We start from the raw sequence: 13,621 nt of genomic DNA on the forward strand, positions 1-13,621 counted from the left end.
AATGTAATTGATACAGCACTGGTGCTTAAAAGATTTATTTTTGTTGCAGTGAGGAGCTTGGCTTCATTGAAAGCACTAAGGCGTTTCCAAAATTTTGTCCATCCCAATCTCATCCTTTCTCAATTCTGAGCCAATGTCTTGTCTATCTGTAGTGCTTGCCTAAGATGTGTGTTCTGATGAACCAATTATATTGTATGTCTTAATCTGAGCATTGTACCAAAACAGTTGTTTTTCTTGTATGGATTCATTTGGGTGATTGTGGATGCCATTAAAAAAGCCTTCTAGCATTCTAGGGCTCAAGATAATAAGCACAGGGACATTTGTGGAACAGGAACATCTGTAGAATCTTTTCATCAATAGGTAATCCCTTCTGTATTTAGACTTTCTCCCAAACTTTCTCATGAAAATGGTAAGCACTTTTGGTGAGACTATAACCTATTCCATTACAAAACTTGATGCTGATACTTGGAGTAGCACTGGATAAAATTATCTTTCTGTTTGAATCTGTAGTAGGATTTTAGATTATCTTAAAATATGCATAGTATATAACTTTTGTTATACCAAGTTTCTTTCTGTTATTCTCTATTCAACAAATGAAGTAGTAGTTGCATAAATTCATGGAGAGTATAAAATATGCTAAGAAAATAATCTAAATGTCTTCCATTTTATTTTCATAGAAATATATTTGATAGTTGGGTGCCATTTCTGATGTTATTAGCAAATATTTATCAGATACTCCTTATAATCAGGGGAAAGGGCTATATTGAATATTCCACTGAAATATAAGCTTTTCATGCCTAATGAATAACTCCACAACATAAAAGAGGCTAACAACTATATATAGCAGATGTGTTCAAGTATGCCTAGGAGGAGCCAGATAAGTCCCTCTTTCCCCTTCTGTCTCCTGCACAGGGTATGAAGTTCCCTTGACCCAAGCCTTCCTTATACCAAAGATGAAGCCATATTTACAATATACATTAGCTTAAATTACAACTAGTTTACTCATTCTAGTAAGTTACTTAGGCTTGATCTGTAAAAGGAGGCTAGACAGGACTCAAAAAGCTGGCAGCAAAGTGATTAGAAAAGAAAATTCATAGAGAGGCCTTAGGCAGACATAGATATATTTCCTTTACAAGAGGTTCACTAATTTATGTAGTCTCTCTAGGAACCAGTAGTAGGTAGAAACATAGATTTGTTCAAAGGTACATCTAATGGAGAATCAGATATACAAGAGAGATGTGAAGAAAGGAATTAGTACAATAGGTAGCCAGGATATAGAGAAGGAACCAGACATATAATTTCACTTAATAGTATGAGTTATGATAGTGTGGGTACCAAGGGAAAATGGGAGCTGTCAAAAAGGTTTGTGTGATTCTAGAAATTCCAGAACCTTTTCCCCCTTTAATGAACATAATAATGTTAGACTAAAGTACTAACTGGTTCCCTGGGAAAAGCAGAATCTTACTAATGAGAGAAAATAAGTTATATTAATTATTTTTGGGTTTTGATATGTCTTTTGTATTTTAACTATCTAATTAAATATAACATACACTACAGTAGATATATTGTAACTCTAGAGAGTTTCAGTGATGATTTCATAGGAAACCCTTGATGGGAAAAATATAAACCAAATTCTGAGATTCTCAAAACTGAAAAAAAACCTCTGAAGTGGGAGAAAACCAAATCAAGTTTTATACCTATCAAAGAAAACTTGAATGAAGGTCCCAAGGCTCCCAAGATAGATTCTTGACCATTTTAGCCCAGAATAGAAGTAAATTAGCCAGACTAAACAGAGAGAAATATTTGCCTAAATCTATGGTCTAAAATGAAAGATAAAAATAAGTGCATAAAATATTATTTAGATATATGGATACCCAAAAAATAAGAAGTTGACTAAAGATTTATACTTGTCTCAATTCTCTACACCTGGAGATTGGAGAAGAAGAATGGAATGATCCTCCACAAAAATGCCTTTTTGGCCTTTCATTTTAATTCATTTAAGTTAATGCTTACTCTAGTAAGCTATAGTAAGTTAATTGCTTCCATATCCTGGGAATTCAAGATATAATAACAAAAATGAGATTGGGGAAATGATATTCTTAAAGGAAGAGTGGGTTAAATACAATGTAATAATAACTTTGTACAATGCTTTATAATTTACAAAACATTTCCTTAAATCATTGTTGTTAGATGAGTTCATATTATAAGTATTAGTTATCCTCATTTTACAAATGAGGAAATTAAAGTACTAAGAGATTAAATGCATGTGGTTACACAACTATTGAGTGTTTCAGATGTTATTTGAATTTTTATTTCACTCCAGTGCTCTATCCATTACACAGAATGGACTTTGAGAATTTAGGTGAATTGTTCATGAATGTTGGAGGTTAAATTTGAATTCAGGTTTCGTCAGTCCAATTTGAGAGCACTGTTCTTTATACTAGGCACTACACAGTTAAGGTAATTTGATGAATCACAGAGAACTAAGACCTAAGAGAAGGCATCCTGAAAACTAAGGCACCTGAACTGGGCTTTGAAGAAAGATAAACATTCAGAAGAGCAAAGATAATGAGGGGACACATTCAAGCAATGAGGGATAACTGCAATGCATAGAACAGTAGATACCTTTATCTAGAAAGGGAAGAATTTAATCACTCCTTTTATGATAATAGCAAATATATTTCTTCTCTGCCTAATGTATACTGTTACATCATGTCAGAAATTGTAAAAATCAACTTGATGTATATAACTGCATAACCAATATAAATAATTATTAATTTTCAAGCTGTATTTTGAGAAGGCCAGGTTATAATTTGGGTAGTCATATATGGACATTTTGTACTAATGACTATGAGACACATAAAATATAAGAAACCAGCCTATGTAGATAAGGTACTTTGAGGTGTAGGATCTGGGAATTGCTAAATAAAGCATGATCTTCAAATGCTTGGCACAGTTATTAGTTTGACCTCTCGTTCTAAGCATTTTGTTAAAATATTTACATTTTAGTAAGGCCTAAAGATGACAAGATGCTAACAATTATAATTTAATTTCAAAATAATTTTTCAGTATTGTCAAATATAAGAAATGTTTTCAAAGATAGCCATAAATTCTTCATGTCGATCAGTAAACATAGCAACAATAATTATGACAGATAGATTTGGTACAATATTTTTAAATTTGTATTTTGGTTGATTTTATTTTTTAATAAAAGTTAACTTTATTTAGCATAATTATTATTCATTTTTAGCATCTAGAAAAATGACCCACTTTGACCATTTGTCATTTAATTAATTTTATTTGTTCTATTGTTTATTAGTAGATTCCATTTCATTTAATATAGTATGTAAATGAAAAGATATAATTTGGTAAATATAGACTAATACCTGTGTTTTATTTTTGTATAGTGAAAGATGCTAAGAAGCTATTAACACTAATTCTGAAAAATACAATGAATGTTGGTAATAAAGTAGGAGGCCAACTGCTCCTATATTTTGATCCTTCACTAGAAATCATTGATGTGACAAAAAATATTTATGGTGCAAATAAGCATAGGGTAAGTTCTGTCTTATTTCTCATAGCTTTTCATATTATTTTGATGGCAGAAATATTTAGTTTCATGTTTCAGTTTATGATATTGAAGTATTACTAGGTCTGAAAGGGAGGTAGTGGCACTTCAGAAAGAGTGCTAGATTTGTAGAAGGAATATTGAATATGAAGCCATATGAGTATTGGTTCTGCCACTTAACACTTATGTAACCTGGAGATATTTTTCTATATTCTTTTTTTTTAATTTGTAAAGAAACATTTGTATCAGATAACACTAAGGTTTTTTTTCTAGCTCTAAGTTACAACTCATTTGCCCAAACCTTTAAAATATCAGTAGGCCTAATACTGTCACCAATCACTTATTTTATATTGAAAGAGTTACTTAATTCATTTGCCCCACCTGTAAAGTAAGATGCTTTTGTTAGAACTATGGTATCCAAAATGTTTTGATCATAGACACTTGTCAATAAGAATTTTGAAAACATGCTCCAAAACATGTTATGTATGTGTGTGTGTGTATAATCTATATGTATACATATATAATATGCTTGCTGGTTATATTTATTTTACTGCTATACTAATAATGTACATTAAACAACCTTTAAAATTTTTTAAAAGGATGAGGCATAGATGAAACATTTGATCCTAGAGTAATTAGGGAACTACTGATGTTTATTGAAGAGATGAGCAACATGATCAGACCTATGTTTTTGGAAAATCACTTTGGCCATGGGGAGGGACTTGAGGCAGGGAGATAAGTTAGGAGCCTATAGTAAGTCCAGATGAGAGGTGGAACTAGCCTAAACTAATGTGGTGACTGTACATAGAAAGAAGGGGACTGGTTCTTTTGTGGAGGTAGAACTGATAAAATTTGGCAACCATTTCAGATTTGAATGGTAAGAATGAGAGATTGAAAATGACCTTAATAAGTAAATATTATGTGTGTGCAAATACTGTATTATATACATATATATATAATACATTTCTGTCCTCCATACTTGATTATTCATTGTGAACATAGTTATAACTAAAAAAACCCTAATTATCTTTATTTCTTTGCACTTTCACATAAAACTAATCTTTGATTTCAGGTCCAGTTAACATTTACAATACCTGCCATGGTCAGCCCCCAAAACTTTGATATTAAAAAAACTATACCCTAAATTTTAATCCTATTTCAATCTAGTCTCTTGCTTCTAATATGTTCTAAGTTTATTGTTAACATTATTTAGAGTTGTGTTTAAAAATATCCTTTAGGGAGCACTGAGTAGCTCAGTGGATTGAGAGCCAGGCCTAGAGGCAGGAGATCCTGGGTTCAAACCTGACCTCAGACACTTTCCAGCTGTGTGACCCTGGACAAGTCACTTAACCCCATTGCCTAGCCCTTACCACTCTTCTGCCTTGGAATCAATACCAAGACAGAAGGTAGGGTTTTTTTTTTAAATAAATAAACAAACAAATAAATGAATGAATGAATGAATGAATAAATAAATGTATCCTTTAAAATATTTATCTTATTTTTTCAAACTAATGTAGTTAATTTTATCATATAGTGATTGTGAATAGTGTCATAGGCCTAAATTCAGGAATTCAAATCCAACCATAGTAGACAGTTAATAGCTGTGTAATCCTGGGCAAGTTACTTAACCTGTCTGCCTCAGTTTCCTCATCTTTAAAATGAGAATAATAATAGTACCTACTTCTCATGGTTTTTGTGAGGCACAAATGAGATAATAATTGTAACTTAGTCCAGTGCCTAGCACATAATAAATGCTATTTAGATATTATTATTGTTATTATTATTATTGTTAAACCTTGGACCTAGAGTTAGGAAGACCTGATTTGAAATCCAGTTTCAAACGGTTTGTAGCTCTGTGATGCCAAGCAAATAACTTAATCTCTTTCTTGGTTTTCTTAACTATAAAATGGAGATAATATTATCTACTTCCTATAATTTTTCTGAGGAGTAAATTATATGATATTTATAAAGGGCTCAAATAATATTTGCAAAGCATTCATATTTAGTGCTCACTATGTACCTGTATCATAGTAGGTGCCTAATAAATGCTTGCTCCCTTCCCTTTCCATCTGAGTATCCAGTATTCATTCATTTTCTTCACACATATGGTCTAGCAGAGTTGTACTGCAACAGACATTATAATTGGAAGATTTAGCAAGTATATTACAACTTTTAATCATTTCTGTCATAGGGATTTACCAGAAAACAAGCAAGTTCAGTTGCTAAAACAGCCGTGCATATCATTTTTGATGAAAGTGGGTCACAGGTATTATTCATGCTTATTTATTAATTCTATATTTGAGTTGTATTTTTCTCCAAACAGTGGGTTAGTAAAAATATTGTTTAAAAATACTGTGACAATATTGTATAGTAGATAGAATGCTGACCTTAGAGTCAGGAAGACATTAGTTCACCTCCTGCCTGTGATACATATGAGGGTATCTTAACTTGCCAAATTTTTTAACCTATCAGCAGCTCTGACATCTCCCTAAGACTGTAGGTTATAGACCAGTTACTAATCTGTATTAGTGGAGGAAAAGTCTATGCTGAGAGTTATTGCACTTCTAGAATCACAGATTCAATCCTTCCCTCCTACACCCCTCAAAAGATAAAAGAGCAGAAATTAACAGCCAATTAAAATTTTCACACCAAAGAAAGGATATGATTTAGTCCATGGATGGCTAATGAAGAAGAGAAAATGTGACTAATAAAAGACATAAAGTTAGTCTGGATTTATCTAAATCAATAATAATTGAAAGAGATAGTTGTGAAGCATATAAATGTAATACCTAAAACCTCTGCTAAAGTGTTTATGGGTAAACTTGGGTAATATAGATTCTGTATCTTTAAAAATGTTCTCTAACTCATTAATGTATTCTAGTGCTCTATTAATTGTCCACCATTATTATTAAAAACTATTTAGCAATTATCCAGAATGAATTAGAATAATTTGAGGCATATAATATATTTTCTTAGGTGTGATCTTTCTTATCAAACTTGATTTCTAAAAAGGCTTTACATTTCTCTTGTTATGTTTTTGAGTAACAGTTCATGAGTGGGTAGTTTGAGGGCAGTAACTAATTTTTGAAATGACTATTGATATTAATGAGGTTTTTATAATTCATTGATTTCTCATGTGTAATTCACCCATTTGGAAATATTTGGCTTTCTGTTAATTGACTTCTCTAATGTAGTTTTAAATATCATTGATGTCTGAGATTTTTTGAAGATTCTTTATGTGTAGGTGTGACAATTTTAAAAAATCTTACGCAAATCTCTTTAGAATCTGTTTCCATATCGGTATCCTCTCTTTTTATCTGTTGTGTATGTAGTGGTGTTACTGGTTCTGATTCATGGTAAAATTGGTTTTTGAACATAGTTCCAAATTACTTTCCAGAATGGGTAGACCAGATCATAGCTTCAGTACATTAAAATGTAAATCTTTTCTCACATCCCCTCCAACATTTGTCATTTTCCTTTTTTGTCAACTTTGCCAATTTGATGAGTGTAAAGTGATACCTCATATTTGTCTGGATTTGCATTTCTCTAATTATTAATGATTCAGAGCATTTTTCAGATGTATATTTATAGCTTGGATTTCTTTCTCTGAAAGCTCCCTATTTATATTCTTTGACCACTTAGAAATTGGGGAATGGATCTTAGTCTTAAAATCTTAAAGTCCTTAAAATTTTTATTCCATTCTTTACATACCTTAGAAATGAGATCTTTCTTAAAGAAATTTGCTGCAAAGACCCTCCCCCCAATTTTCCACTTATTTTCCAATAGTTATATTGGCCTTGTTTGTACAAAAACTTTTTTCTATTTTTACCTCTTGAGAGCCTCTATTCTATGCTCAAGAATTTTATCCATAGATCTGAATGGTGATTTTTCCCCATTCCCTCCTAATTTACTAATGAGATCACCTTTTATTTCTAAGTCATGTACTAATTTGGAGTTCATCTTTGTATATGATGTGAAACAATGATCTATGTCTAGTTTCTACCAAACTGCTTTACAGTTTTCCCAATAGTCATTGTCAGATGGTGAATTCTTGCCCTAATCACTAGAATCTTTGGGTTTAGTAAACAGTAGGCTACTTGGCTCATTTGCTCCTATATTTTATGTACCTAATCTGTTTCACTGATTAACCTCTATTTCTTCCCCAGTACTAATTGTTTTGACAATTATCTTTGTAGTATAGTTTGAAATCTGGTACTTCTAGGTAACATTTGTATTTTTCTTTTTCAGTGATTCTCTTGATATTCTTGACATTTTGTTTCTCCAGATGAATTTTATCATTTTTTCTTGCTCTTTAAAGTAATTCTTTGGTAATTTGATTGGGTGAAACTAAATAAATGAGTTAATTTAAGTATTGTTGTCATTTTTTATACATTGGTTTCTCCTACCTCATGATAATGAATATTTCTCTTTTGAAATAATCAGTATATAACAGAATCACTCCCAGGCCCTCTGTCTAATTATATTTTCTATCCCATGTTAATGATACAGTTCTGAGAGGCTACATATATCATCTCCCTTTAAGAATGTTGCTCATGTTTAGCTTTTTTTGCTTTCCTTAACTTCTGCTTTTGTTTATCATATTTTCTATTCAGCTCTAGTCTTTTCATCAGAAATGCTTAGAAGTCCTCAATTTCATTTAAAATTCATTTTCTTCCAGTAGTATTATACTCAATTTTACTGATGTTAGGAATAAAAAGGTGTTTGGCCAAAGTTTAAGCGTTTAATAATAAAATGAGAAGGTTAGAGAGAGAAGAGATATAGCTATATTTCCAAATCTAAAGGAAAGATTAACCTGATTAGGATCAATTCTCCATTTGTTTGGTTAAGGCCTAAATATTCTTTCCACAACAGCAGCAGCACACATAGCTCTCTCTATTTCTATTGTGGAAGTCAGAGAGTGAAATCAGCTCCTGCTAGACTGTATTACTGTGTATTTCTCTATCACATCCAGGGCCAGTTTCCTTTTCTCTTCTCTTTCCTTCCTTGCTAACACTTTCAGCTTCCTTTTAAGTATTGCCTTCCCCATCAAAATGCAAACTTCTTGAGAATAGGAATTGTCTTTCTTGTTCCTTATTCCCAGCACTTAACTCTAGTTTGCACAGTTTTATAACTTTGTTGAATAGTACTAGTTATTCATAATTGGAAATTATCAGGACAAGAATAGCAATCACAAGATAATTGTTTACCATAAGATAATGACCACGAAGGGACCAGATCATTTTAAGCTCTAAAAGGTCTCATAATAGGTCAAAGACTTCATGTAAAAGTATGAAGGTATTAAAACTTGATTTCCCATGGTTAAGATGAAAAAGTTGACATCCTTACAGATTAAGATGAAATCCGTAGGCTGAAAGAGAGTGTGCCTTTAACTCAGAACTAGTTGAATGATAATAAACAAAGAGTAAAGCTTAACACATCAGAATCAAATTGGAGGGAAATTCCTAATGGACCAGGGATGATAATTATAGTCATAATTCACATTTATATAAGGCTTTAATGTTACCTTGCATTTTCTTCATATTAACTTTACATTTTATTTTCAGAGGTAGATAGTAGAAGTGTAGTCAATTCTGCTATAACATGACATGCATTCCCCAAAAGCACCCTGCTGTACAAAATTGTGCAATAAAAACCTCAGGGCTTGTGAGAAAAATTGAATTGGGTCACACACCCAAAAACTTTGTTAGTACCGTAAAAAAAGATGTGAACTTAATAAAAATGGTAACACAATTTTATATATGTTAAATGGTTAAGAAATACATAGATACTACAATAGGTAGTGGTTTTGTTTGTGATCTCAGGCTGTCAAGAGAACTTGCTGCTGATCATCTATATTGCAAGTCCCAAAGACATCTGTAGAATAAACTCTCTAAAAAGCTGAGCAGGTGCAAATTAGGAAGGATTGGGTTTAGTGGAAAGGAGAGGAAATTGGAGGTCCTGCTATCCATAGCTCCTCTTGCACCAGAAGTTATACAAAAATATTTAACCTAAAAAAAACTGAAGTTTTCTTGTGGAAATAGGAATCTGAAGGGTTATAATTTGTGATGATTTGTATAAAGTAGTACAATTTGCATTTTTCCCATTCTCCCAGGAAAAATTCTACATAAGTAAACTCAAAACTACACTATGCTTAAAATGTTCTTTATATATCAGTGGTACTAAAACAACCATTTTCAAAATAAAATAAACATTATAGCAGAAATGATTGTGTTATTATTATCCCATTTTTAGAGGTAAGGAAACTGAAACTCAGAAAGAATAGGTGAATTGACCACAGTCAAATACCTTGTGAGTATTAGAATCTGGACTTGTATTCATGTCCACTTGACTTATCATCATGCCATACTGCTTCACAGGGATCTATATTTGACACTGAATTATTCAACATTTTCATCAATAACTCAGATGAAGGGATGTAATTATAATCAAGTTGGTGAATAATACAAAACTGAGAGGAAGAGTTAATATATTGAAGGAGATCCTAAAAGTTTTGGACAAGCTCTAACAATGGAGATAATCTCATTAAAATTCAGTTTAGGTAAATATAAAATGTTATAGTTAAGTATAGGTTGGGAATAGTATGACTGGACAAATTTCAGGTGAAAGAGGGTTGGAGATGTAAGTGGATAGCAAACTCAATATGACTCAACAATTTGATGTGGAAGGCATTCTTAGGCTACATTTAACAAAAAGAAAAGCCTAAACAGGGGAACAAATAATCCTGTTGTACCTTGCCCTTGGTAACACCATATCTGGAGTTTCATACTTACTTGAGATTGTCGTATTTTAGGAAGAGCATTGTCAAACTGGTGTGTGCCCTGAAGAAGATGACTGGGGTATTGAAGGCACTTGAAATTGTAGTATGCCATTTAACAGTATAGTGGAAGACCTAGGGAATTTTTAATACAGAGAAGAGGAGTCTTTGGGTAGGACAAGGTTTCTTTAGGTGTTTTAAAGACTACATACAGTATTTCAGGATTAATATTGTTTTGCTTAGACCTAGAGAACAGAATCAGAAAAAAACAAGTAGGTTTCATAGAGACAAAATTGCAACTCCATATAAGTTTAAAAAAACAAAAGTGAAACAGACTATCTTGGGAAGTAGTAAGCTAGTCTTCACTAAGAGGACAGACTATTTGATTGGTATGTTGTTGAGAGACGTTCCTTTTCAAGTAGGGATTTTACTAGTTTACAACTACAAAACAAAAACGCAGCTATTGGATTGAGATTCTGTAACTCTCCTTTTAGCACTGAGCTTCTTCCTCACCTCCCATCACTTTTTGGTATGATTTTCATTGTGAATAGAATCTTCAGGAGAACTCTGAGTCGGTTTCTGTATTATGATAGGACAGCCAGTTGAAGAGAAGATAGAAAGAATAAAATATTTAGTGGTTTAATATATAAAACCCTAAGTAATTTGTTTGACTGGTTTTTCTGTTGAAATTATCAGTTTTTTTAGTCAGCAAGTTCAATGCAAATGTCAAGCTAATTTGCATCTAGGTACAACTTAAATAGTCATTTGTTTATGTTCCCATGATAAAAGTTAAGAAAATTAAATGGTTAGGATTGAAGACAGTATTACTAAATAAGTGTGAAGCCATATCTAAATTTGCATATTAAATAACTGTTTGCAGATCTAGTAAAATTTATCTGTAAGCCTTACATTTCAGTATTATTTTCTAAATACTCTGAACAGATTCTATTACCAGAAAGTCAAAATTCACCTGCCACAAAAGAAAATTTTCTTAGTGTGGATGAAAAACCTAACAGGAAACAACAGTTTTCTCTAAGTCAAAAAGATATGAGTGAAATTATTAATCAACAGGACAGTAGAAATACTCGTTCTCAGGTAAGATTGGTATAAATACAAAGTTTCATAAAACTACCATTAACCCAATTACTACTGTGTATTAGATGAGAAATATTGTCCAATTGTGTTTTAATATGTCTAATTATTCACCAACATTTCAATATTGTTTTCAAATCTTGTTAAAATGAAAGTCTCTTGCTAAAGTTTTTGCAACTGAGTATACCATACTGTTGTTATTTTCACAAACACAGTCTTTATTATATAATATATCATAAACAACATCAAATTAGAGTGTTAGATATGATCATGGAAGAGGTTATACTAAAACAGATGATGTATAAGAGCTAGAATAGTGATTCTTAGAGAAGATTTTGTCTTTGCTCTGTTGCAACTCTGTTTGAAAGCAACATAACATTTAAGCTCTAACTCAAGCCCCCTTTCTGTAGGTTGACATGGACCAGGCTACCAAATACTATCAGTATCTCTTTTATATATATTTTGGGCTAACCCCAAAACTCTCAGTATTAACTTCATTTACATTGGGCAGAGCACCAAGGTTATGAGTAGAGAAAGAAAGCCCTTGCCCTCAAAGAGCTTACATTTTTATAATTAGAATATAAATAGAACATTTTTAATAGAACAAGAAAAGGTTGATAAGATAAAAGGAATATATTTAGTGCCAATTTTTTATGTCTGGTGCATTCTACTTCCATTCTTCTGGCCTTCTTTTTCACTTGCCTGACCCCAATCATAGGCCCCTAATCAGTCAATCAGTTAATATTTTTTAAGCACCTACTCTATGTCAAGCACTATAATAAGTGTTATAAACAAGAGGCAAAAGACAGTTCTTGTCTTTAAGTTTACCATCTAACAGGGCAGAATATGCAAACGAATACAATTGGGTCCCCTTATCCACAGGGGTATGCTCCAAGACCTACCAGAGATAACTGAAACTATGGATATAAGCAAACACCTACTAACTCCATATGAAATATGGTTTTCTTGTATATACATACCATAATGAAGTCTAACTGGCAAATTATCACACAGAAAGATTAATACCAACATTAAAAAAATAATAAAATATGTTGTACCATTTGTTTTCTCTTTTGGGTTGTATGGGTGTTCATTCAAGAACTAAGACCTCTGGTATAATGACTTGATGAGCCCTTTTCAAGACTGTTCACTCACCTTTAATGTCCACCTGGCATTCAATTCTCACTTGTGGCTCCCAGACGCTGTAGCATGTGTAGCAGCCAAATTCCCATTACATTAGTAGATGGGCTAAACTAGGCTGAAGGTAACCAATGGGTCCCAAAAATATTGGTGAGATATTGGTGTCCACTCCAAGGCATGTGAAGACCTCCTAATGGAATGGGCTGATGAGAATATTGTGTTCCAATGGCCATGAAAGTAGCAGAAGCATTTTGTGAAGTGCTTAGAGCTTGGTCAAATCTCAGAAATGCCAAGGTCATCTACTGCATCTGGTGTCACCATTCATCATAACATTAGTTTTCCCACCATTGAACTTCAGTGACTCTAGAAGCGTGAGTGAGGGATATGACTTCATGCAACTCTGCCTCACTCAAATTCAATTCATGTACAAGTCAAAATATCACCCCATTAATGTATGTCATTGGTCTTTGGAAAATGAAAGATAAACAACAGTTCTCTCTCTCTCTCTCTCTCTCTCTCTCTCTCTCTCTCTCTCTCTCTCTCTCTCTCTCTCTCTCTCTCTCTTTCTCTCACTGCTTCCCTTTCTCTTCCTTTCTTCCCCTTTTCTCTCTCTCTGGATCTCAAAGGAAGATGAATCATAACTAGGCAGACAGATTTCACCATTATATATCTTGTACTTGGTTGTTGATGGGTGATCTGAAACTTAGGAACTAGTTTTTTTTTTTTTTTTTCAGCCCTTGTATGGAAGAGCTGGGTTATTTAAGTATTCTGTTTGCTCCAGATTTAATATGGGCATCATATATTTTTTGTAAATATTCATTCATTTCACTTAAATTGTCAGTTTTACTGACATATAATTGGGCAACATAAGCTCCTAATAATTGCTTTAATTTCATCTTCAGAGGTGATGCATTTTCCCTTCTCGTTTTTGATACAGGTAATTGGGTTTTTTCCCTTTAAAAAATCAAATTAACCAATGTTTGTCTTTTTTAATAAGACCAGTTCCTATTTAATTTTTGGATGAAAAATTAATCTCTCCTTTGATT

At 32.5% G+C, this 13,621-nt stretch overlaps 1 protein-coding gene across 12 annotated transcripts in view; it reads left to right on the forward strand.

Annotated features, from left to right (window-relative positions):
* SYCP2 (synaptonemal complex protein 2) overlaps positions 1–13,621 on the forward strand; it is a 123,050-nt gene that overhangs the window by 30,542 nt on the left and 78,887 nt on the right. For 9 of the 12 annotated variants that reach the window (XR_008915427.1, XR_458499.3, XR_458500.3 and 6 more), the window contains 3 exons: positions 3,408–3,556; positions 5,760–5,834; positions 11,286–11,438. Coding sequence is in view for 9 of the 12 variants with exons in the window: in XM_007475626.3 (XP_007475688.2) it covers positions 3,408–3,556; positions 5,760–5,834; positions 11,286–11,438 (377 nt within the window). In the remaining 3 variants the exon portion in view is untranslated. The remainder of the gene's footprint in view (positions 1–3,407; positions 3,557–5,759; positions 5,835–11,285; positions 11,439–13,621) is intronic. The other 3 variants (XM_007475632.3, XM_007475630.3, XM_007475634.3) reach the window with 3 other exon arrangements.

This window comes from Monodelphis domestica, chromosome 1 (genome assembly GCF_027887165.1).
Source record: "Monodelphis domestica isolate mMonDom1 chromosome 1, mMonDom1.pri, whole genome shotgun sequence".
NCBI classification, from domain to species: domain Eukaryota; kingdom Metazoa; phylum Chordata; class Mammalia; order Didelphimorphia; family Didelphidae; genus Monodelphis; species Monodelphis domestica.